Below are 25,879 nucleotides of genomic sequence, written 5' to 3'. Positions count from 1 at the left end.
CCTCCATGAATCTTCCTCATCCCCGTCGAAAGCTTGTTTATTTCTGTGGCCCTCACTACATCCTCTGGCAGCAAATTCTACACTTCAATCACTTTTTGTGTCATATTTCCTTTTGTCCATCTTGACCCTCCTGCCCCGTTGGCTTAATTAGATGCCCTCCTGTTCTACTCTTGTGGGAGAGGGAGGAAAAGTTCTCTTTGTCAGCTCTCTCCACCCCATGCAGAGTTGTATAAACCTCTCTCATGTCCCACACACTCCCCCCCCCCCCCAATCATCTAAACAGCAAAGTCCAGGACTCCTCCAGCCTTTCATCCTAGGGAAAGCGCTTCAGCTCCCTCATCATCTTCACTGCCCTCCTCTGTACTTTTCCCAGCTTTTCCTGTAGTTCCATCACGCCTTGTTGATTCTCTGCTTGGGTCCTGAAAGATGCAGCGAACGTTGTGTGTGTTCTGCTTTACAGGCTTGGTGGATGAGCAGCAGAAAGTCCGCACCATCAGCGCTTTGGCTATTGCTGCTTTAGCTGAGGCAGCCACCCCATACGGCATAGAATCCTTCGACTCTGTCCTGAAGCCCCTCTGGAAGGGTATTCGGCAACACAGGGGGAAGGTAAGTCCGGGGTCTCTCCATTTGCCCTCGATTAGTTGTTGGTTTCTTTTGGAGATGTTCGGATGTTGTTCTCCGAATTAATCACAGGCTCCTGTCTCAATAGGGCTTGGCTGCCTTTTTGAAAGCCATCGGCTACCTGATCCCGTTGATGGACGCCGAGTATGCCAACTACTATACCAGAGAAGTGATGCTGATCCTGATCCGAGAGTTCCAGTCCCCTGATGAAGAAATGAAAAAGATCGTGTTGAAGGTAGTGTGAGAACACCACGGCATTTCTCTGTGTGTGCATGTGTTTTTAAACTGTTCTTAATCGAGGACCTGAAAGGCTCTCATATGAAGCTGCCTTCTACTGAATCAGACCCTCCTGGGTCCATCAAAGTCAGTCTTGTTTCCTCAGACTGGCAGCAGCTCTCCAGGGTCTCCAGCTGAGGTTTTTCATGCCTACTTGCCTGGACCCTTTTTAGTTGGAGATGCCAGGGATTGAACCTGGGACCTTCTGCTTACCAAGCAGATGCTTTATCACTGAGCCACCATCCCTCCCCTTCATGAACACACATGAAGCTGCCATCTATTGAATCAGACCCTCGGTTCATCAAAGTCAGTATTGTCTTCTCAGACTGGCAGCGGCTCTCCAGGGTCTCACGCTGAGGTTTTTCATGCTTATTTGCCTGGACCCTTTTTAGTTGGAGATGCTAGGGACCTTCTGAACCTGGGACCTTCTGCTTACAAAGCAGATGCTCTGCCACTGAGCCACCGTCCCTCCATCTCTCCATCACCTACTGCCTGGACCCTTTTAAGTTGGAGATGCCAGGGATTGAACCTGGGACCTTCTGCTAACCAAACATATGCTCTACCACTGAGCCACTGTCCCTCCCCTAAATAATATGAACATATGAAGCTGCCTTCTACTGAATCAGACCCTCGGTCCATCAAAGTCAGTATTGTCTACTCAGACTGGCAGCCGCTCTCCAGGGTCTCAAGCTGAGGTTTTTCATGCCTACTTGCCTGGACCCTTTTTTGTTGGAGATGCCGGGGATTGAACCTGGGACCTTCTGCTTACCAAACAGATGCTCTACCGCTGAGCCACTGTCCCTCAGCACACAGAGAAGGGATTTCCTGTTCTGGGTGGGAGGAAAGATTGTTACTTTTCCATTGCAGCAACTGACAAAACACAAATAGATTTCATGGTGCTCAAACCCCCCCCCCCCATACAAGTATTTTCATAACACAGTTTGAGTCCAGTGACCAACAGAGTTTTATTCAAGATAAAAGCTTTCATGATGCTTAATATTTAATACTTTGCTGGCAAAAACATATTTCATATCATCCGAATAGTTACGAGAATACAGAAGATATGGCTTATACCAGGGGTGGCCAGACGTGCTTAACAGAGGAGCCATATAAACTTTTTAATATATATACACACACACACACACTGTGGCTAATAGCCACTGATGGACCTCTGCTCCATATTTTTATCTAATCCCCTCTTGAAGCTGGCTATGCTTGTAGCCGCCACCACCTCCTGTGGCAGTGAATTCCATGTGTTAATCACCCTTTGGGTGGAGAAGGCCTTCCTTCTTTGCAGGCTGGCAAATAAATGGGGGAGGGAGAGGTGGGGAGAAAACAACTTTAAATGGGGGCTTTGTGAGCCATACAGATATGTGTGAAAGAGCCACATATCGCTCCCAAGCCACAGTTTGCCCACACCTGGCTTATACCTTGAATAAAACTTGTTTGTTCTTGAAGGTGCCGCTGGACTCAAATTTTGTTCTGTTGCTTCAGACCAACATGGCTGCTCACCTGAATCTATTGTATTTTCGTGTGATGTTTTATCCTGAGCTTTAAAAGCACTTGACATCATCCTTTACACTAATCCTAAAAGGCAGGGGACCATTTTTTCCCCGAGCACAGAGGAGGGGGCTTGTATCAAGGCACAGAGGCTGGCCCCCGGGTTTTGATTGAGCAGAGCTTTAAGAATATAAGAGAAGCCATGTTGGGAAAGGCAATGGCGCATCCAATCCAACACTCTGCATCACACAGTGGCCAAAAAACCCCCAACCAAGTGCCATCAAGAGGTCCACCAGTGGGGCTAGAAGCCCTTCTACTGTGCCCCCCTCCACCAAGCACAAGAACGCAGAGCATCACTGTCCCAGACAGAGAGTTCCAACAATAAGCTGTGGCTAAAAGCCACTGATGGACCTCTGCTCCATATGCTTATCCAATCCCCTCTTGAAGCTGTCTATGCCTGTAGCCGCCACCACCTCCTGTGGCAGTGAATTCCATGTGTTAATCACCCTTTGGGCGAAGAAGGATTTCCTTTTCTCCGTTCTAATCAGTTCTCTGAATTGGGAACTTCTCAGCCAGTGGGGGCCAGAACTCCACAAACCCTCTCACTGTGCCCCCCCCCCCAAGCACCAAGAATGGAAAATTCATACTGTTGTCTTTTTCCTCCCCCAGGTGGTAAAGCAGTGTTGTGGCACAGATGGTGTGGAAGCAAACTACATTAAAACTGAGATCCTTCCTCCATTTTTCAAGCATTTCTGGCAGCACAGAATGGCCTTGGACAGAAGAAACTACAGACAAGTACTGTTGGCTTTTAGTTTACAAGAGACGTTGAGTTTATTTGTGGGGGTCAGGAACTGCACTGAAGTGTTTGGGTCTTCCGCAGTATTCCACGGGTAGCTCTAAATCAAGCATTAGAAGAAAGCGGGGGTGGATTGCCGTAAGGTTGATGTAATTCTCCTGAGTTGCAGTGAGGGAGACGTTCCCTGTTCAGGAACACTTCCAGTTATTTGTACGCAAGGATAAGATTTATGCACGAGGCCCAACTCTGAAGAGCAGCGCCGACAAAAGGACCCCTGAATATAGTCCTCCTAGATCAAGCTGTTTGGCATCACCGTTTAATATTTTGCCTGCCAAAACATACTTCATATTATCCAGATAGTTACGAGAATACAGAAGAAACGTTAATCCTAACACTTCAGAATATTATTATGTTAACATGCTAGGAACCTCTGCTACTCCCCCGGTCACTTCTCTCGTTTCCGGTAAATAGATTAAGAACATAAGAGAAGCCATGTTGGATCAGGCCAATGGCCCATCCAGTCCAACACTGTGTCACACAGTGGCCTATATATATATACACACACACACACACACACACACTGTGGCTAATAGCCACTGATGGACCTCTGCTCCATATTTTAATCCAATCCCCTCTTGAAGCTGGCTATGCTTGTAGCTGCCACCGCCTCCTGTGGCAGTGAATTCCACATGTTAATCACCCTTTGGGTGAAGAAGGACTTCCTTTTATCTGTTTTAACCCGACTGCTCAGCAATTTCATTGAATGCCCACAAGTTCTTGTCTTGTGAGAAAGGGAGAAAAGTACTTCTTTCTCTGCCTTCTCCATCCCATGCATAATCTTGCAAACCTCTATCATGTCACCCTGCAGTTGACGTTTCGCCAAGCTAAAGAGTCCCAAGCGTTTCAACCTTTCTTCATAGGGAAAGTGCTCCAGCCCTTGAATCATTCTAGTTGCCCTTTTCTGGACTTTCTCCAATGCTATAATATCCTTTTTGAGGTGCGGTGACCAGAACTGCACACAGTACTCCAAATGAGACCGCACCATCGATTTATACAGGGGCATTATGATACTGGCTGATTTGTTTTCAGTTCCGTTAGTATTTGGGAGATTAGTGTTTGGTTATTGTTTGATTTGGGATATTAATGTTAGATTAGTGTTTGGGAGACAGAATGTGGGCAGGAGAGCCAGTTTTTATTTTATTTTTCATTTATTTTGTACCTTTTATCACCCGCCCTTTCCCGCAAAGGGCTCAGGGCCGATTACAACAAGCTAAAACATTAAAACCAACAATAAACATCAAAATAGTTAAAACGATAAACCAATACTTTAAGTCAAATCATTTCAGACGGCATGGATGGTACAAGCACTTGGGGCGTAACTATCGTGAGTAGCCGAAGTTGCCCCAAGGTGTCAACAGGATTGGCCCCAAATGAAGCGGCAGTCTTTGCTGGGAGGCCAGTGGGATGGTGCAGTAGGGTGAGGACGCCCGCTTGCCTCAACCATAGATCTGGCGGAACAGCTCCCCTCTTCCACTTGCAGCTGCTGGAATGGCCTTGGGTCAGCCAGAGCTCTCGCAGGAGTTGTCCTTGAAAGGGCAGCTGCTGTCAGAACTCTTTCAGCCCCACCTACCTCACAGGGTGTCTGTTGTCGGGGGGAGGTAAAGGAAATTGTGACTGCTCTGAGACTGAGATTCAGGGATATAAATCCAATATCCATCCTCCCTCCCTCCCTTCCCTTCCCTTCCCTTCTAAAAAAAATCCAATAACTTCTGCCTTGCAGCTCTCAAACATCTGACATTTATACTATATGTCAAACTGAGAGCCAGTTTGGTGCAGTGGTGAAGTGTGCGGACTCTTATCTGGGAGAATCGGGGTTGATTCCCCACTCCTCCACTTGCAGCTGCTGGAATGGCCTTGGGTCAGCTGTAGCTCTTGCAGAGCTGTCCTTGAAAGGATAGTTTCTGTCAGAGCTCTCTCAGCCCCACCTACCTCACAAGGTGTCTGTTGTGGTGGGGGGGAGGTAAAGGAGATTGTGTTGCTCTGAGGCTCTGAGGTTCAGGGTATAGGGTGGGGTATAAATCCAGTATCATCATCATCTTCTTTGTGTTCATTTTTCCATTTGGGGGTCCAGGTTTCTAGAGGGGTCCCTGCTCATTCGCTGTTTTTCTGTGCGTGCATTTCAGTTGGTCGACACGACCGTAGAGCTGGCCAACAAAGTGGGGGCTGCAGAAATCATTTCCCGGATTGTGGATGACCTGAAAGACGAGGCTGAACAGTACAGGAAAATGGTCATGGAGACCATCGAGAAGATCATGGGGAATCTGGGTGCAGCAGACATAGACCACAAGCTGGAGGAGCAACTTATCGACGGCATCCTGTACGCCTTCCAGGAGCAGACCACGGAGGTACGAGTCTGTGCTTGGCTACGTTTAGAATAGCCAAGCCGCGCCATTGGCCAGCATAGGTCAGTGTTGTCTTCTTGAACCCGAGGAAGAGCCAGTTTGGTGTAGTGGTGAAGTGCACAGACTCTTATCTGGGAGAACCGGGTTTGATTCCCCACTCCTCCACTTGCACCCACTGGAATGGCCTTGTGTCAGCCATAGCTCTGGCAGAGGTTGTCCTTGAAAGGGCAGCTGCTGTAAGAGTCCTCTCAGCCCCACCCACCTCACAAGGTGTCTGTTGTCGGGGAGGAAGATAAAGGAGATTGTAGGCCACTCTGAGACTCTGTCCTTGAAAGGGCAGCTTCTGGGAGATCCGTCTCAGCCCCACCCGCCTTGCAGGGTGTCTGTTGTGGGGGAGGAAGGGAAAGGAGATTTGCCTGTCATCAGAAGGGGAGTGAAAAGTAAAGTACTGGTGATAGAGCAACAGTAGAGCCATTGCGTTTTGAACTTTTTCCTTTTGTGAACAGGACTCCGTGATGCTGAACGGCTTTGGCACGGTGGTTAATGCTCTCGGCAAGCGAGTCAAGCCCTACCTGCCCCAGATCTGTGGTACGGTTTTGTGGCGTCTGAACAACAAATCGGCCAAAGTGAGACAGCAGGCTGCCGATCTGATCTCCCGCACGGCAGTGGTCATGAAGACCTGTCAAGAAGTACGTCCCTTTACGTCCTCGCTTAAACACGGGGTTAGATCCCACAGCTTTTCAGCAGAGGCCTGATGGCCATCTAACAGCAATGCTGATTCTGTGAATTAGGCCAGTGGTCCCCAACCTTTTTGGCACCAGGGACCGGTTTTGTGGAAGACAATTTTTCCATGGGAGGGGGGGGGGGCGCATGGTTTCAGGGTGATACAGTTGTGCACTTTATTTTGGTGTAGTGGTTAAGTGTGCAGACTCTTATCTGGGAGAACGGGGTTTGATTCCCCACTCCTCCACTTGCACCTGCTGGGATGGCCTCAGGTCAGCCATAGCTCTCCCAGAGCTGTCCTTCAAATGGCAGCTGCTGTAAGAGCTCTCTCAGCCCCACCTACCTCACAGGGTATCTGTTGTGGGGGAGGAAAATAAAGGAGATTATAAGCCACTCTGAGATTTGGAGTGGAGGGTAGGATATAAATCCCGTGTTGTCATCTTTATTGTTATTACTACATTGTAATATATAATGAAATAATTCTACAGCTCACGGCCCGGTTGCTAACAGTCCACGGACCAGTACTGGTCCACGGACCGGGGGGTTGGGGACCCCTGAATTAGGCAGTTCAGGAGGGCAGGAAGGGTTGCATCAGTGCTCAGTTCTCCTGGCCCCTTCTTGCACACCCAGGGAAATGCGGCACAGAAAGGTTGCATTCACTCGGTTGGCCCTTTTGTTAAAGTCTTGAATCCACGCAGGTGCCCCCTGCAATAACTGAGAGAGATCATCATAGCCTGAAAGATCCGTAGGGCAGCTGGCCCAAATTGGTGGCCTTTTTGATGGTGAAAATGAATGACAGCAGATAGCAGGGAAATGCTGGTTGCCACTTTGGGGCCAGGCAGCAATTTTTCTCCCGGCCAGTTTGGAAAGGGATCCTGGAGGTTTTTGCCATCTTGGAGCAGGAATCACTGGGTGTGTGTGTGTGTGGGGGGTATTTGCAAAGTTCCTGCTTTATGCAGGGGGTTGGACTAGATCAGGGGTGGCCAGCTGGGGCTGATGGGAGTTGTAGGCAAAAAAACACGAGCTGGGGCTGATGGGAGTTGTAGGCAAAAAAACATCTGGAGAGCTACCGTTGGCCACCCCTGGACTAGATGACCTTAGAGGTCCCTTCCAACTCAATGACTCTGTGACTCTAAATGGCTGTTTGTTCCTTCAGCCAGCAGGAGGCCCTTCCGCTTACACGGGACTCTCTCTGTGCTGGGGGGAATGGCCCTTGGGGTTCTGAGCTAATTTGTTTTTCCTTCCCTCAGGAAAAACTGATGGGGCACTTGGGTGTGGTGTTGTATGAATATCTGGGCGAAGAATATCCTGAAGTGTTGGGCAGTATCCTGGGAGCACTGAAAGCCATTGTGAACGTCATTGGTGAGTGGCACCGAAGCTCTGCAATTCTTTCCCTAGGGGAGACTCGCCTGTCCCCTTCTCTTGGCAATCTTTCATGAGGGGCGAAGACTTTTTGGTTACAGTTGGCATTCCCTTAACGATCACACCTTCCTACCCAATGTATTAATTGTTGCTTTTATGCTCCGGTTTTAATTATGTTTCGGGTTTGGGGGAACATAAGAAGAGCCCTGCTGGATCAGATCAGTGAGGGTCCATTTAGCCCAACCTCCTGTCTCACACAGTGGCTGGCCAGTTCCTCTGGAGGGCCAACAACAGGGCACAGAGGCTGAGGCCTTCCCCTTGGCTCTGTAATTCAGCGGCTTCGTGCCTCTGAACGTGGAGGTTCCCTCAGTCACCAGGGCTGGGAGCCATCGATAGACTTCTCCTCCATGTATCTATAACCCCCTTTGAAAGCAGTTTATTCCTGTGGCCGTCACTACATCCTCTGGCAGCGAATCCCACCTTTGAATCACTCTCTGGGTCAAGGAGTGTTTCCTTTTGCCTCTCCTGAACCTGCTGCCCATCCTGTTCATCGGATGCCCTTGAGTTCTAGCATTCCGGGAGAGGGAGAAAATTTTCTCGTCCACTCTCTCCACACTCCATGCGCAGTTTGATAAACCTCTACCACGCTCCCCCTTAGAACAAAGCAGTAGACAAGAGCACCTTTAAGACCAACTAAGTTTTATTCAGAAGGTAAGCTTTCTTCATCATGAAGTCTGCTTAAGAGCATACGGAAGCTTACCTTCTGAATTAAACTTAGTTGGTTTTAAAGGTGCTCTTGTCTACCGCTTTGTTCTGTTGCTTCAGACCAACACGGCTGCCTCCTGGGATCATTCTCCCCCTTAGTTGCCTCTTTTCTCCACTGTGAAGCTCCAGACTCTGCAGCCTTTCCTCCTAGGGAAGGTGCTCCAAGCCTCTCATCATCTCGGTCGCCCTCCTCTGTACTTCTTCCAGCTCTGTAATGTCCTTTTGGAGATACGGTGAATGGAACTGTACACGGTATTCCAATTCCACACCTTAAGATCCATACAAGGGCATTACAATATCATAAGAACATAAGAGAAGCCATGTTGGATCAGGCCAATGGCCCATCCATTCCAACACTCTGTGTCACACAGTGGCCAATACACAAACACACACACACACACACTGTGGCTAATAGCCACTGATGGACCTCTGCTCCATATTTTTATCCAATCCCTTCTTGAAACTGGCTTTGCTTGTAGCTGCCACCACCTCCTGTGGCAGTGAATTCCACATTTTAATCACCCTTTGGGTAAAGAAGGACTTCTTTTTATCCCTTTTAACCTGTCTGCTCAGCAATTTCATCGAATGCCCACGAGTTCTTGTATTGTGAGAAAGGGAGAAAAGTACTTCTTTCTCTACTTTCTCCATCCCATGCATAATCTTGTAAACCTCTATCATGTCACCCCGCAGTCGACGTTTCTCCAAGAGCCCCAAGCGTTTTAACCTTTCTTCATAGGGAAAGTGTTCCAAACCTTTAATCATAGTTGCCCTTTTCTGGACTTTTTCTAATGCTATAATAACCTTTTTGAGGTGCGGTAACCAGAATTGCACACAGTACTCCAAATGAGACTGCACCATCGATTTATACAGGGGCGTTATGATACTGGCTGATTTGTTTTCAGTTCCCTTCCTAATAATTCCCAGCATGGCGTTGGCCTTTTTTATTGCAATCGCACACTGTCGACATTTTCGGTGAGTTATCTACCACGACCCCAAGATCTCTCTCTTGGTCAGTCTCTGCCAGTCCACACCCCATCAACTAGTATTTGTAGCTGGGATTCTTAGCCCCAATGTGCATTACTTTGCACTTGGCCACATTGAACTTCATCTGCCACGTTGACGCCCACTCACCCAGCCTCAACAGATCCCTTTGGAGTGCCTCACAATCCTCTCTGGTTCTCACCACCCTGAACAGTTTAGTGTCATCTGCAAACTTGGATGCAGTAACAGGATGCAGTAGTTATTTTTAAAATACGGTCTTAATGCGTATGTTTTGTTAGCTGCCTTGGTGGTCTTTGGCAGTATACATTTTTCTAAACGCATGTAGCATCTTTTAAGAGATTAATTCTGATTCGGAAAAAAAGAATCAGAGACTTAAAAGTCTTGCTCTCCGCATTGAACAGGAATGCACAAGATGACTCCTCCAATCAAAGACTTGCTGCCAAGGCTCACGCCTATCTTGAAGAACAGACACGAGAAAGTGCAGGAGAATTGCATCGACTTGGTCGGCCGCATTGCGGACAGGTAAGAGGACTTGCGTTTCTTCGCTCCGCACTGCGTTGCCAGCGCCTCGCAAACAGTGCATATTTCAGATTTTTATTTTTTTAAAATAGCTGCATAGTTAACAAAACATGCCAGTTTAAACGGATAGGTCTCAAATAGTGCTTTGAGGGGGGGGGGACCAGTTCTCTTCCTGTGGCAGCTCTCCATCTCTCCTCCCCCACCCCAATGCCATTCCGGCAGCATTTTGGAGGACAGCTGGGTGAAAAAGCTATGCCTCACGCTACTGCTCGTGATAAAGGTTGAAGCCATAGTGCAGGGGTGGCCAACGGTAGCTCTCCAGATGTTTTTTTTTCCTACAACTCCCATCAGCCCCAGCCAGCATGGTCTTGCTGGCTGGGGCTGATGGGAGTTGTAGGCAAAAAAAAACATCTGGAGAGCTACCATTGGCCACCCCTGCCACAGTGTATTTCCATATGCCTGCATCTTCTGCATCTTGTCCTTGTTATGATCTTAAATACAGTCCTATGTCCACTGTTAATACTGCGCTGTAAGGCTAGATGTTACTAAAACATAACATAGCTAACTTTGGTAAAGCAACAGGACAAAGTCCAAGGCCAGTTAAGCACCTTTTAAGATCAACAGAGTTTTATTCAAGGTGTGAGCTTTCGCGTGCAGGCACATGTATCTGAAGAAGCACGCATGCACATGAAAGCTTATCCGCAGAATTAATCTTTGTCGGTCTCGAAAGGTGCCTGGCTGGGCTCTTTGCTCCGTCAGGCCTTTGTTCTGTCGCTTCAGACCAACCCGGCAGCTTACCTGAATCTTTTTGCTGAAGCCGAAACACCTCCTCTTTTTATTCAGGGGTGCCGAATACGTCTCTGCCAGGGAATGGATGAGGATCTGTTTCGAACTGCTCGAGTTGTTAAAAGCGCACAAGAAAGCGATCCGGAGAGCGACTGTAAATACGTTTGGCTACATCGCAAAAGCTATCGGGTAAGTCTCGGGGGTTTTGAAACGATGAAGGAAAAAGTTGATACTGCTGTAAAGGGAAGCTGATTTGAGAAGCTTAAAGCCGTCGGTGGTCATCAAGAATTTCTTTATTGTGAAGGCTTTTATTGAGATATATACCCCAGAGTTTCTATTTATTGCTGTTGGACTTTTATTTCCCAGTGTGGTGTAGCCCCACGGAGTCCTACTCCCATTCCCTGAGATCCTTTTTCCGTACGGGGCCATCTTTCTGTTTCGGTCTTCTGTATATGCCCCATGGCACAGAGTGGTAAAGCTGCAGTACTGCAGTCCGAACTCTCTGCTCGCAATTCGATCCCGGCGGAAGCTGGGTTCAGGTAGCTGGCTCAAGGTTGACTCAGCCTTCCATCCTGGAGAGCCAGTTTGGTGTAGTGATTAAGTGCGCGGACTCTTACCTGGGAAAACCGGGTTTGATTCCCCACTCCTCCACTTGCACCTGCTGGAATGGCCTTGGGTCAGCCATAGCTCTGGCAGAGGTTGTCCTTGAAAGGGCAGCTGCTGAGAGAGCCCTCTCAGCCCCACCCACCTCACAGGGTGTCTGTTGTGGGGGAGGAAGGGAAAGGAGATTGTGAGCCGCTCTGAGACTCTTCAGAGTGGAGGGTGGGATATAAATCCAATATATTCTTTTTTCAAGGCCGGTCAAATGAGTACCCAGCTTGCTGGGGAGAAAGTGTAGAGGACTGGGGAAGGTAATGGCAAACCACCCCATAAAAAGTCTGCCGTGAAAACGTTGTGAAAGCAACATCACCCCAGAGTTGGAAATGACTAGTACTTGCACAGGGGACTACCTTTACCTTTATAGTGTACTTTGGGTTTACTGTCTCATTACCTACCCTGATTTCTTCACTCCTATGGCCCCACTGTGTATCACGCCTAGTCCCATCATGCTTGCTGTTCTTATTCAGTACCTGAAATGACTCCCCTGTCCAAGATACAAGGGACAGCTGGTCTCACGTTCCAGCTGTGTCTGCAGAAGAGAGCAGTGAGAGGTTAACCGTTTTGGGTCTGCTTGAGAGAAGCTGCATTCAAGTCCAGGGTCCCCTTAGAAACCAACAAGGTTTTTGGGGGTATAAACTTTTATCAGATAACCTTTGGAATGAAGTCAAGCTCTTGCAGATACTAAAGCAATAGGATCGTTCATAAGCTACCAAGACGAAATGTGTGATCTGGAGATCCACTGTATGGATGTTAAATAGAGCCCTCTTTAATGGACATCAGAGCCTCGTGGTGGAGAGTGGTAAAGCTGCAGTACTGCAGCCCTAAGCTCTGCTCATGACTTGAGTTCGATCCCGGCGGAAGCTGGGTTCAGGTAGCTGGCTCCAGGTTGACTCAGCCTTCCATCCTTCCGAGGTCAGTAAAATGAGTTCCCAGCTTGCACAGTGGACTACCTTTACTTTTTGCTAACAGACAATTTAAGCCAGAAGAAAATCAGTTGAGTATCGCTTGTGCGGCCCGAGGACAGAATCAAAGAATGGCGAGCCGGAAGGACAACAGTGTACAGAATTTAACAGTTGCTGTTTGAGCAGATTTCTGTCGGTGGTTGCAGTTGCTTAAAGTTTCCTTCTTCCTTGTCCCCTAGACCCCACGACGTGCTGGCAACACTGCTGAACAACTTGAAAGTGCAAGAAAGACAGAACCGGGTGTGCACGACGGTTGCCATCGCCATTGTGGCCGAAACCTGCTCCCCCTTCACTGTCCTGCCCGCCCTCATGAACGAATATCGGGTTCCAGAGCTGAATGTCCAGAATGGCGTTCTGAAATCTCTGTCTTTCCTCTTTGAATATATTGGGGAAATGGGGAAGGACTACATCTACGCCGTGACCCCCTTGCTCGAAGACGCTTTGATGGACAGGTCAGTCACTTCTTCATGTCTCTCAAAATGTGGCGCCTTTTGAGTTCCTTTGGGGATGGCCCTGGTTAGTATATGGGTGAGCGACCACCAAGGAAATCTGGGATTGCTATGCAGAACAGGGTAGTGGGCCAGCCACCTCTGAACATCTATTCCCTTAAAAACCTCACTGGGCCACCACGTGTCAGTTGCAACTTGATGGCAAAATAAAGGATTAAAAATATGCAGCAGCCCAGTTAGTTATTTCTGAGCTCCTTTTGTAATAAGAGCAGAAGAGAAGCCATGTTGGATCAGGCCAATAGCCCATCCAATCCAGCACTCTTTCACACAGTGGCCAAAACCCAGGGGCCTTCAGGAGGTCCACCAGTGGGTTCAGAACTCCAGAAGCCCTCCCACTGTTGCCCCCCCCCCCCAGCACCAAGAAGACAGAGCATCTCAGCCCAGACACAAGAAAGAGAAGCCATGTTGGGTCAGGCCAGTGGCCCATCCAGTCCAACACTCTGTGTCACATAAGAACATAAGAGAAGCCCTGTTGGATCAGGCCAATGGCCCATCCAGTCCAACACTCTGTGTCACATAAGAACATAAGAGAAGCCGTGTTGGATCAGGCCAGCGACCCATCCAGTCCAACACTCTGTGTCACATAAGAACATAAGAGAAGCCATGTTGGATCAGGCCAGTGGCCCCTCCAGTCCAACACTCTGTGTCACAGAAGAACATAAGAGAAGCCCTGTTGGATCAGGCCAGCGACCCATCCAGTCCAACACTCTGTGTCACATAAGAACATAAGAGAAGCCATGTTGGATCAGGCCAGTGGCCCATCCAGTCCAACACTCTGTGTCACATAAGAACATAAGAGAAGCCGTGTTGGATCAGGCCAGCGACCCATCCAGTCCAACACTCTGTATCACATAAGAACATAAGAGAAGCCCTGTTGGATCAGACCAGTGGCCCATCCAGTCCAACACTCTGTGTCACATAAGAAAAGCCATGTTAGATCAGGCCAGTGGCCCATCCATTCTAACACTCTGTGTCACAAAAACATAAGAGAAGCCATGTTGGATCAGGCCAGTGGCCCATCCAGTCCAACACTCTGTGTCACATAAGAACATAAGAGAAGCCATGTTGGATCAGGCCAATGGCCCATCCAGTCCAACACTCTGTGTCACAAAAGAACATAAGAGAAGCCATGTTGGATCAGGCCAGTGGCCCCTCCAGTCCAACACTCTGTGTCACATAAGAACATAAGAGAAGCCATGTTGGATCAGGCCAGTGGCCCCTCCAGTCCAACACTCTGTGTCACAAAAGAACATAAGAGAAGCCATGTTGGATCAGGCCAATGGCCCCTCCAGTCCAACACTCTGTGTCACAAAAAAACATAAGAGAAGCCATGTTGGATCAGGCCAATGGCCCATCCAGTCCAACACTCTGTGTCACATAAGAACATAAGAGAAGCCATGTTGGATCAGGCCAATGGCCCATCCAGTCCAACACTCTGTGTCACAAAAGAACATAAGAGAAGCCATGTTGGATCAGGCCAGTGGCCCCTCCAGTCCAACACTCTATGTCACATAAGAACATAAGAGAAGCCATGTTGGATCAGGCCAGTGGCCCCTCCAGTCCAACACTCTATGTCACATAAGAACATAAGAGAAGCCCTGTTGGATCAGGCCAGTGGCCCCTCCAGTCCAACACTCTGTGTCATATAAGAACATAAGAGAAGCCATGTTGGATCAGGCCAGTGGCCCCTCCAGTCCAACACTCTATGTCACATAAGAACATAAGAGAAGCCATGTTGGATCAGGCCAGTGGCCCCTCCAGTCCAACACTCTATGTCACATAAGAACATAAGAGAAGCCCTGTTGGATCAGGCCAGTGGCCCATCCAGTCCAACACTGAGTCATGCAGTGGCCAAGCCCCAGGGGCCATCAGAAGGTCCACCAGCTAGGCCCTAAGCGGCAATAGTGTCGAGCTGAGGATATATACGGTTTCTTTTGTCTTAATATGTTTTAATCTTTATTTTCTGTGACTTCTTAGAGCAGCTGGCCAAAGATACTGATTTTATAGTTAGCTGCAGTGGGGTAAAACTGTACCTGTGAAATCAGATTTTTCCTCCCTCCTGCTTTGGTATCAGCGTCCCCCCGCCGGGTGTCAGACACTTGGGAGCAAACAGCAGGGTCACCGTAAGAGGGAGGAATCAGCAGCAAAACACGATTAACAGGGAACAGAACATTTTGAGTGAAATAGAAGCCCATTTCAGGCGTATGTCAGCGCTTGGTTCCCAGGATTCGTGACAGTGTACAGAAACTTTTGAAGTTCTCCCCCAGGGCCGTTTTCAGTAGCAGAGCCAGTTTGACGTAGTGGTTAAGTGTGTGGATTCTTATCTGGGAGAACCAGGTTTGATTCCCCACTCCTCCACATGCAGCTGCTGGAATGGCCTTGGGTCAGCCATAGCTCTGGCAGAGCTTGTCCTTGAAAGGGCAGCTGTTGTGAGAGCTCTCTCAGCCCCACCCACCTCACAGGGTGTCTGTTGTGGGGGAGGAAGGTAAAGGAGATTGTGAGCCGCTCTGAGACTCTGAAATCTGGAGTGGAGGGCAGGATATAAATCCAGTATCATAATCATGATCGTCTTCTTCTGTCATCTTCTCCCTGCCCCAAGATTAGGGAGCCTCTGGCACGGTACTCCAAAGGGGTACGCAGGGCTACGTACGCATGCTGGGGATTTTGAAATGCGTTAATTTCTTGAGCGTTCTAGAGACCAGTTGAGCCATAGCTGTCTCAGAAACACTGCACAATTTCTTGGTGTCGTGGTTAAGTGCACGGACTCTTATCTGGGAGAACCGGGTTTGGTTCCCCACTCCTCCACTAGCAGCTGCTGGAATGGCCTTGGGTCAGCGATAGTGGTTAAGTGAGCGGACTCTTATCTGGGAGAACAGAGTTTGATTCCCCACTCCTCCACTTGCACCTGCTGGAATGGCCTTGGGTCAGCCATAGTTCTGGCAGGAGTTGTCCTTGAAAGAGCCAGTTTGGTGTAGTGGTTAAGTGTGCGGACTCTTATCTGGGAGAACCAGGTTTGATTCCCCACTCCTCCACTTGCAGCTGCTGGAATGGCCTTGGGTCAGCCATAGCTCTCGCAGAGCTGTCCTTGAAAGGGCAGCTTCTGGGAGAGCTCACTCAGTCCCACCCACCTCACACGGCGTCTCTTTTGGGGAAAGGAGACAAAGGAGATTGTGAGCCGCTCTGAGGCTCTGATTCAGAGAGAAGGGAGGAGTATAAATCTACAGTCTTGTTCTTACTGAACTGAATCAGTGGAATCAGGTGGACAGAAACAAGAGGCAGGGTGATGCAGCAGTGACACTTGAACAAGGATTATATTGGAATAAGACAAATCTCCAAGAAACTGGAGCAAAGGATGAGTCCTGGGGCACCTTTAAGACCAATGAAGTTGAATTCCAGGCACAAGCTTTTGTGTGAATGCACCCTTCAGATGCGTGCACACAAAAGCTTGCACCCAGAATTAGATGTTTTTGGTCTTAAAGGCGCCCCTGCACTCAGCCTTTGTTCTCTTGGGACCAGCAGGGCTTTTAGACCAGGCAGAAAAGGGCAACTAGAATGATTAAAGGGCTGGAACACTTTCCCTATGAAGAAAGGTTAAAACGCTTGGGGCTCTTTAGCTTGGAGAAACGTCGACTGCGGGGTGACATGAGAGAGGTTTACAACATTATGCATGGGATGGAGAAAGTAGAGAAAGAAGTCCTTTTCTCCCTTTCTCACAATACAAGAACTCGTGGGCATTCGATGAAATTGCTGAGCAGTCAGGTTAAAACTGATAGAAGGAAGTCCTTCACCCAAAGGGTGATTAACATGTGGAATTCACTGCCACAGGAGGTGGTGGTGGCTACAAGCATAGCCAGCTTCAAGAGAGGGTTAGATAAAAATATGGAGCAGAGGTCCATCAGTGGCTATTAGCCACAGTGTGTATGTATGTATATATATTGGCCACTGTGTGACACAGAGTGTTGGACTGGATGGGCCATTGGCCTGATCCAACATGGCTTCTCTTAGGTTCTTATGTTCTTATCCACCTGACTCTCTCTCCAAGCTACTGTAACCGCAGGTCCTTGGAATCAGGGCAAGTAAGCAGAACGGGGCCAAGTGCTTAAACAGACCTTTCCCATTCTTTTCCCTTTCCAGGGACCTCGTTCACAGGCAGACGGCCAGCGCAGTGGTGCAGCACATGTCTCTGGGGGTGTACGGCTTCGGCTGTGAAGACTCGCTGAACCACTTGTTGAACTACGTGTGGCCAAACGTGTTCGAGACGTCGCCTCATGTCATTCAAGCCGTCATGGGGGCCCTGGAGGGGCTGAGGGTGGCCATTGGACCGTGCCGAATGTTGCAGTACTGCCTACAGGTAGGTTTTCCTCCGTGTGCCACAGAGAGAGAGAGAGAGAGAAAGTGTGAATGCAGTTGTAAGACCAAGAAAGTTTAATTCTTAGTATAGGCTTTTGCGTGCATGCACACTTCCTCAGATGGACTCAGTTTGTTGCAGTGGTTAAGTGTGCGGACTCTTATCTGGGAGAACCAGGTCTGATGCCCCACTCCTCCACAGGCAGCTGCTGGAATGGCCTTGGGTCAGCCGTAGCTCTCATAGAGCTGTCCTTGAAAGGGCAGCTTCTGGGAGAGCTCTCTCAGCCCCAACCACCTCACAGGGTGTCTGTTGTGGGGAAAGAAGGTAAAGGAGATTATGAGTTGCTCTGAGACTCTGAGTGGAGGGCTGGATATAAATCCAACGTCGTCGTCATTATGATTACTATATTGTAATACATAATGAAATAATTATACAACTCACAGCCTGGTTGCTTAACAGGGCACGGACCGGCACCAGTCACAGCCCGGTGGGGTTGGGAACCCCTGCTTTAGCGCATCTGTTGTAAAAGCTTGTGTAGGTTGTCACGGTGCATCTTATAATGACAAAAAAAACTCCAGTAGAGAGAGATGTAGTTGTGCGCATGCGACGAACTGCTGTTTCTTTCAAGCAGCGCAGAACCTTCTGCTGCGGTGTGTAGGATATTAATTTTCCTCGTCTGTCTCTAGGGCTTGTTTCACCCTGCCAGGAAAGTCAGAGACGTGTATTGGAAGATCTACAACTCCATCTACATCGGCTCACAGGATGCTCTGATCGCGCATTATCCGCGCATCTACAACGACGAGAAGAACACCTACATTCGCTACGAACTTGACTACGTCTTGTAACTTTATTCCTCGTTTTGTTGGTTTTTTTTTTTCTTTGGTGTCCCGTGCGCGTCTGTTCCACACTTGGTTCAGAGCTGGTGATGTACAATTTTTAAGACACTGCAGATGGGCGTAGAGCCGATCAGACGCAGCGCTTAGAAACCCTGTAGCATGATTTTTAAATAACATGTCCTTGTTAATTTTGATGTTTAAGAAGCCAGTAGTGACCAAGAACACAGTGATTACGCAGAGTACCCGGAGGTTTTTTTGTTTTGTTTTGGGTTCATCTTGATGAGGATTTAGATTCCATTCCTTGTGTCTGAAGGGGCTGTTAATTTGAGGAATAAAACATTTGTGCATAAAATATCAGTGGTTATGTGTTTGTGAGCATTTTTGGGGAGGGAGACGTCTCAACGAGTCTCAGATAGATGGTTGCGCAGCAGTTCATGTATAAAAGGTGGCATATTACATTTTAACCCTCTTTGTCATACCCTAGCTTTTGAATAAATAAAACAAATGTTCAAAACCTTGGTTGTCGTTGTTCTGGGGAAACTGAATTGTGTATCTGGTATCATTGCGGGTTTATTTGTACTTGCTGAATTGAGAGTAGTTTGAGGAGAAGTGAGCAGTGACTCTCAGAAGCTCATACCCTGCCACAAATTTTGTTAGTCTTTTGTTAGAATGGGTGGCCAAACTGTGGCTCGGGAGCCACGTGTGGTTCTTTCATGCATATTTTGTGGCTTTTGAACCCCACACTGCCCCACCAGCCAGCTTGGAGAAGGCCTTTCTCTCTTTAAATCACTCCGCCAAGCCAGCTGGCACTGGAGAATGCATTTAAAGTTGCTTTCTTTCCACCTCTTCCTTCCTCCCTCCCTCAAACATCTGACGTTCATGTCTTGTGGCTCTCAAACATCTCATGTTTTTTTCTAATGTGGCTCTTGTGTGAAGTGAGCTTGGCCACCCCTGTGTTAGAAGGAGCCCTGTAGCGCAGAGTGGTAAAGCTGCAGTACTGCAGTCCGAACTCTCTGCTCACAACATGAGTTCGATCCCGGCAGAAGAATCTGTACAAGAATCTTTATTGCACTTGCTATGCATGTGGGCTTGAAACAGTAATTCCACACACGGTGGGTAAGTACGGGGGTTTCAGGTTAGCGGTGTGCAAGAAATTTTGTATTTTTCAGGTTTGGGTATAACTAAACCATAAAATACCGGTATTTCCCAAATCCCAATACCGATATGGCATTTGAATTTGGGAAATATTCGGGAAACCCGAATTTTTTTGGGTTCCATTATAATGGAGAATTTATCCGGGAGAATATTGGGCTGGGGGGCGGGGCTTTCCTCAAAGCTCCAAGTTTTTAAAGTCCGGTTCCTTGGGCCCCCAGAGAAGGTGCCCCCGTCTTTCATTGCTGCTGAGTTTGCTTGCCAAGTCATGCCACCCGTCCAGCGTGGTATGGAGAAAGAAAGAAAACCTCTTTCAATTCCTTCTCCAGGCTATGCTGCTGCCACCACAATGGCATGACTTGGCAAGTGAACCCAGAAGGCATTTGAAAAGAATTCCTTCTCCAAGCTGCGCCTGAATCAAAGCTGAATAATATTGGCTCTTATTCAGGCTCAGTTATATCAGTAGCCGAATCAGATTCTCCAATCCAGGGATGGCCAAACTTGTTTGATGTAAGAGCCACATAGAATAAATATCAGCAGGGCTTTGCTTGTAGAAAAAGCCCAGCAGGAACTCCTTTGCATATTAGACCACACTCCCTGATATCACCATTGTTTTACATGGGGGGGGGGGTGGTAGAAAAAGCCCAGCATGGACTAATTTGCATATTAAGCCACACCCCCAGACAAGGCCAGCCGGAACTGCGTTCCAGTTCAAAAAATGCCCTGAATATCATGTCTGAGAGCCTCAAGATATGAACGTCAGATGTCTGAGAGCCTTGGATACAAATGTCAGATGTCTGAGAGCCTCAAGATAGGAACGTCAGAGAGCTGTCTGAGAGCTGAACGACAGGAAGGAAAAGATGGAGGGAGAGCTGGAAATAAGGCAACTTTAAATGCATTCTCTAAGCTAGCTGACGGCAGTGGGAGATTCAAGAGCCACACAATATGTGCGAAAGAGCCACAGTTTGGCCACCCCTGCTCTAATCCGATTTGGCTTTTAACCCCCCTCCCCCCCCCCAAAAAAAAATTAACCCGAATTCAGCAAGATGAGTTCGCTGTCTGCCAAATGTCTTAAAAAGCCCTTGGGTGAATTCCAAAATGCAGCGGGTGAAGCTCTTCTGCATTCCCTATGGAAGGCCACTTCGGAAGTCTGGACCTACCACCAAAAAGGCTCTGTTGCTGAGCACCATCCTGTGAGAAAGCACCAGGAGGAGATAGCTGCTGAGAAATATCCCTGCATGTCAGTGTACTCATCAGGGGCCCAGATAGTGAAGGATTTTAAAAGAGCTTTAAACTAATGCTTTTATTTACATATTGTATGGCAGAGTTACGGTAAGTGTATGTTAATATAAAATACGTAACCATGTTGATACAAGTATGAAGACCAACTGGGCAACCCCCCCTCTGTACTAATCCACTCAGTTGCAGCTGAGTTCAAAGAGCTCCCGCACATCTCCGTGGAAAGTACGATGCTCACATTACTGTGACGGATGGAAAACAGTTTGGTGGACTGCACTGCAATCGCATTTTGGTCCTGGTATTTTGCCCCATTTAAACAACCGGTCTGCACAACTGCTAAAGCCTGTTCGTGTTCTATTAGCCGTCTCGCAGTCTTTTATCAGATTATGGATGTCGGGCGGAATGGACTGCATCCGTGTTTGCTACCATTTCCTAGACTGAAATTTTGCGATTGCAAGGTTTGCGCAGATCTCATTGCTGGATGTCAGAGTCTTAGTCTGGATAGGCCCGCGTCAGCCATGTCTTTGTGGACGGGCAACTCTCTGCTTTTGATTCTCTCTCTTCATGAAGAACATTTTGTCTTCAGAGATGTGAGGGAGCGATTTATCAAGGCAGGGGTGTCAAACTCATTTGTTATGAGGGCCGGATCTGACATAAATGAGACCTCGTCGGGCCAGACCATGTCAGGCCGGGCCATGTGTGTACCTATTTAAGATTAAAGGACATAGACAAACACAACCAAAGATTTTTTAAAAACAACTTAAAAATATGCTTAAAATGTTAGCACTCGTTGGTCTTAAAGGTGCTTTCTTTGTATTTCTCCTATGGGATCCAGGAAACTGGGCAAAGGAAGCTCTGGCTCTTTTTCTCCCTCCCCAGGGGGCCAGGAAGGGGAGGAGCCTCAACCAGTGGAGAAAATTGAGGCTTTGCTCTGTAGTTCCTGTGCGATTGAGCAAGCCTGGCAAAGCAAGCTGTGATGCAGAAGGAAGCAAGAGAGAGGGAGAAGGAAGCAGACGAGTCAGTTGCTCAGGGGCCTGATAGGAGCCCTCCGGGGGCCTGATTTGGCTGCATGTTTGACCCCTGTGTTAAGCCATATAGGCGACAGCTTCCAAATCTGCCAAATTAATATTTCACAGACCAGTTGGGCCTGCAAGAAGATGCCGAAAAGGAAAGACAAATGGTGATTCCACATGCGGCAAAGGGGAAACGTCCCCCTGAACAAACATCATAAAATCTCTTCTTGTGGTTTTAGTTTTACACTTTTTAAAAAAGTCTGACTGCTCGCAGATCGGTAGCAAAGCTTAGCACATGCTGAAAGAACGGGCCCTTTGTTTTTCAGCACAGCACATTCAGCAAGGGAGCAGTGCAGGAAATGGAACCCAGGTGACCCAATTATTTGCATTGGTCGGAATAAAGAGAAGCTCTTAAACAAAGGTATTAATTTAATAAATAAAATAACCTTGTTTTATAACCTTTCTGTATTCACGTGGATTGCTTTTCTGTTTGTGGGGATTGGCGTGTATCCGTGTGGTCTGTTTGGGGAATAGGGTTGCCAAGTTCAATTCAATAAATACCAGAGGACTTTGGGGGTGGAGCCAGGAGAAGAAGAAGAAATTGGATTTATATCCCGCCCTCCACTCTGAAGAGTCTCAGAGCGACTCACAATCTCCTTTCCCTTCCTCCCCCACAACAGACACCCTGTGAGGTAGATGAAGATATTGGATTTATATCCCGCCCTCCACTCCAAAGAGTCTTAGAGCGGCCTACAATCTCCTTTCCCTTCCTCCCCCACAACAGACACCCTGTGAGGTAGATGAAGATATTGGATTTATATCCCGCCCTCCACTCCAAAGAGTCTTAGAGCGGCCTACAATCTCCTTTCCCTTCCTCCCCCACAACAGACACCCTGTGAGGTAGATGAAGATATTGGATTTATATCCCGCCCACCACTCCGAAGAGTCTCAGAGCGGCTCACAATCTCCTTTCCCTTCCTCCCCCACAACAGACACCCTGTGAGGTAGATGAAGATATTGGATTTATATCCCGCCCTCCACTCCAAAGAGTCTTAGAGCGGCCTACAATTTCCTTTCCCTTCCTCCCCCACAACAGACACCCTGTGAGGTAGATGAAGATATTGGATTTATATCCCGCCCTCCACTCCGAAGAGTCTCAGAGCGGCTCACAATCTCCTTTACCTTCCTCCCCCACAACAGACACCCTGTGAGGTGGGTAGGGCTGGAGAGGGCTCTCACAGCAGCTGCCCTTTCAAGGACAACCTCTGCCAGAGCTGTGGCCGACCCAAGGCCATGCTAGCAGCTACAAGTGAAGGAGTGGGGAATCAAACCCGGCTCTCCCAGATAAGAGAGCTATTGCTGACCCAAGGCCATTCCAGCAGTTGCAAGTGGAGGAGTGGGGAATCAAACTCGGTTCTCCCAGAGAAGAGTCCGCACACTTCACCACTACACCAAACTGGCTCTCCTTAAATTAAAGGAGACTTTGGGGATGGAGCCTGGAGACCCTGGGGGTGGAGCCATGAGCAAGGGTGTGACAAGCATAACTGAACTCCAAAGGGAGTTCCGGCCATCATGTTTAAAGGGACTGCACACCTTTTAAATGCCTCCCCTCCATTTGGAAACAAGGAAGGCTAGGGGCACCGTCTTTGGAGGCTCATACAATTGGACCCCTTGGTCCAACCCTTTTGAAACTTGGAGGGTGCTTTGAGGAATGACATTGGATGCTATGCTGGAAATTTGGTGCCTCTACCTAAAAAAAACAGCTCCCCCAAGAGCCCCAGATACCCACAGATAAATGCTACCCTATGGGAATTCTACTCTATAGGGAATAACGGCGTGCCCAGCAGACATTCCCCACCCCTCCCCCACGCTTGGGGAGGGCCTCCAAACCGGGGGATCCCCTGCCCCCACCTGGGGATTGCAACCCCATTTGGGAATCAGAGCTATCCTTGTGGCAGGAATGGGACTTTAGGCTAATCCCTGCTCCCTTTGGAGATTCCCCCCCCCCCTTGTGCCCTACACTGCTCGTGGGGGTTTCCTTACCCACAAAGACAAAAGGATTTGGGAAGAGGGGAGGCTGGGCCTCAGATTCAGCAGGAGCTCACAGGAGCGCAGCTCTTGAACCTTTCTGAGGGTTCCCCCTCTTCCTCCCCACCTACCTTGTCCATTGAATAGCAGGTGCAGCTGCATAACAAACCCTAGATTAGGAGAGCGGGCAGCCAGCCAGCCACCAGGGGCTTTGCCACACCCCCAGCAGCCCTCATTAACCCCTGGAGAAGCCTGCACCGCCCTTTCTCCACTTCTTCTGTGATTTTTGGCTTGCTGGCTTTTTGACTGGGTGGGGAGGCAAGGAGAGCCTTAGGCGAGTGACGCCTGTTTGGGCTGGCTGGATCTCTCACCAGCCCAAGCAGGCCTCGCTCGCCCGGGGCTCTCTTTGCTTGCATCAGGTTGCTTTTGGCTAGGGGGCGGCAGCATATGCTAATGAGTTATGCTAAGGAGCTCCGCCACCTATTTTTCTACAAAACAACTCCTGGGGGAGGCTGTGGCAGGAGAAGGAACTTGTGGGTTACAAGCCCGGCCGCTGAATTAAAGAGGGTGAGTATTTCAGAGGCCCCGCCAAATTCACTGACTTATGCAGCAGCTCCTACCAAAACGACCAGTGACTCCAACCCGAGGACCTGGAAAATCCAAATACAAACATACAAAGCTGCTCTTGTGTCTGAACCTGACCTCATTATTTCCTGGCAGCGGCTTTCCAGTGCCGCTCTTTCCAGACACCTGTCGCCTGAGGTCCTCTGCAGTGGAGATTATGAGGAATGAAGCTAGAACCTTTGGTGGGCAAATCCACAGCCCCTTTCCAAATAGATTGGTGAATCTGTGCTTGGGCAGGCATCCGGAACAAAAGGTAAATAGGACGTTCCTGATTTAGTTTTGGTAGTGCAATGTTTCTTTTTTTTTTTTCCTGTCTCCTTCCCCAATTTCAAGTGATGCAAGAGAACATAACATCAGAAGAGCCCTGTTGGATCAGACCAGTGAGGGTCCATCTAGTCCAGCCTCCTGTCTCACACAGTGGCTAACCAGTTCCTCTGGAGGGCCAACAACAAGGCACAGAGGTTGAGGCCTTCATAAGAACATTTGAAGAGCCCTGCTGAATCAGGTCAGTGGTCCATCAGGTCCAGCCTTCTGTCTCATACAGTGGCCAACCAGTTCCTCTGAAGGGTCAGCAACACGGCATAGAGGCCGAGGCCTTCCTTACAACATCAGAAGAGTCCTGCTGGATCAGATCAGGGGTCCATCTAGTCCAGCATCCTGTCTCACGCAGTGGCTGACCAGTTCCTCTGGAGGGCCAACAACAAGGCACAGAGGCTAAGGCCTTCCTAAGGACATCAGAAGAGCCCTGCGGGATCAGGCCAGTGGTCCATCAAGTCCAGCCTCCTGTCTCATACAGTGGCCAACCAGGTCCTCTGGAGGGCCAACAACAGTGCAGAGAGGCCGAGGACTTCCCCTGAGAAGAACATCAGAAGAGCCCTGCTGGATCAGACCAGTGAGGGTCCATCTATTCCAGCATTCTGTCTCACACAGTGGCCAACCAGTTCCTCTGGAGGGCCAACAACAGGGCATAGAGGCTAAGGCCTTCATAAGAACATCAGAAGAGCCCTGCTGGATCAGGCCAATGGTTCATCTAGTCCAGTCTCCTGTCTCACACAGTGACCAACTAGTTCCTCTGGACAGCCAACAACAGGGCATAGATGCTGAGGCCTTTCCCTGGTGTTAACTCTGGGCTCTGCAATTCAGAGGTTTAGTGCCTTTGAATGTGGAAGTTCCTCTCAGTCACCACGGCTAGGAGCCCTTGACAGACTTAATCTGCCGTGAATCTATCGATCCCCTTTGAAAACAGTCTATTTCTGTGGCCATTGCAACATCCTCCGCCTGCGAATTCCCCATGTTAAGTAGTATGTCCTTTTGTCCATCATGAGAAAAAGGCAGAGGAAAGCGAGAAGAGGGAAAGAGGTGGGAAATTGAAATTTTGGTGGGAGGAAGTGACCTCACAGGAAGGGTCGGAGTAGAAGCTAATCCTTGACCTAGGTGTGAATCACATCCCACTGAGTCCTTCCCCCCACCCCCACCAATTCTACCCTTCTCAGGCTTTGCCTCCAAGTGTTGAAGAATTTCTGAAGCTCAAGTTGGCAAATATAGGAGCTGGAATTACATGATTCTAGAGTTTGGATAGAATAAAAAATACGGGAGGTCACTATTGGACCCCGATTCTTCTGTATTTGCACATGTTCTCTTTAATCACTGTTCTTTCTAGATGGCAGAATTCCTGGAAATACGTCTCCCTGTTAACATTACAGTGAACACATGTTCACAAGAAACAGATAACACATTATTAAAACCTGGGTCCTAG

General features: G+C 48.6%; 1 protein-coding gene across 3 annotated transcripts in view; it reads left to right on the top strand.

The window, feature by feature from the left end:
- The window catches only part of SF3B1 (splicing factor 3b subunit 1), a 165,897-nt gene extending 147,316 nt beyond the window's left edge, over positions 1-18,581 (top strand). For all 3 annotated transcript variants that reach the window (XM_060257392.1, XM_060257391.1, XM_060257393.1), the window contains 11 exons: positions 461-606; positions 710-856; positions 3,067-3,192; positions 5,377-5,598; positions 6,102-6,284; positions 7,569-7,680; positions 9,849-9,969; positions 10,810-10,941; positions 12,554-12,826; positions 17,018-17,234; positions 17,918-18,581. In XM_060257392.1, coding sequence (XP_060113375.1) covers positions 461-606; positions 710-856; positions 3,067-3,192; positions 5,377-5,598; positions 6,102-6,284; positions 7,569-7,680; positions 9,849-9,969; positions 10,810-10,941; positions 12,554-12,826; positions 17,018-17,234; positions 17,918-18,076 — 1,838 coding nt within the window. In that variant the 3' untranslated portion in view covers positions 18,077-18,581. The remainder of the gene's footprint in view (positions 1-460; positions 607-709; positions 857-3,066; positions 3,193-5,376; positions 5,599-6,101; positions 6,285-7,568; positions 7,681-9,848; positions 9,970-10,809; positions 10,942-12,553; positions 12,827-17,017; positions 17,235-17,917) is intronic.
- The last annotated feature ends 7,298 nt before the right edge of the window (positions 18,582-25,879 follow it).

The sequence above is a fragment of the Heteronotia binoei genome, chromosome 16 (assembly GCF_032191835.1).
Source record: "Heteronotia binoei isolate CCM8104 ecotype False Entrance Well chromosome 16, APGP_CSIRO_Hbin_v1, whole genome shotgun sequence".
NCBI classification, from domain to species: domain Eukaryota; kingdom Metazoa; phylum Chordata; class Lepidosauria; order Squamata; family Gekkonidae; genus Heteronotia; species Heteronotia binoei.
Note: the sequence above shows the minus strand (reverse complement) of the source record. Positions and strands in the feature narration are given on the sequence as shown.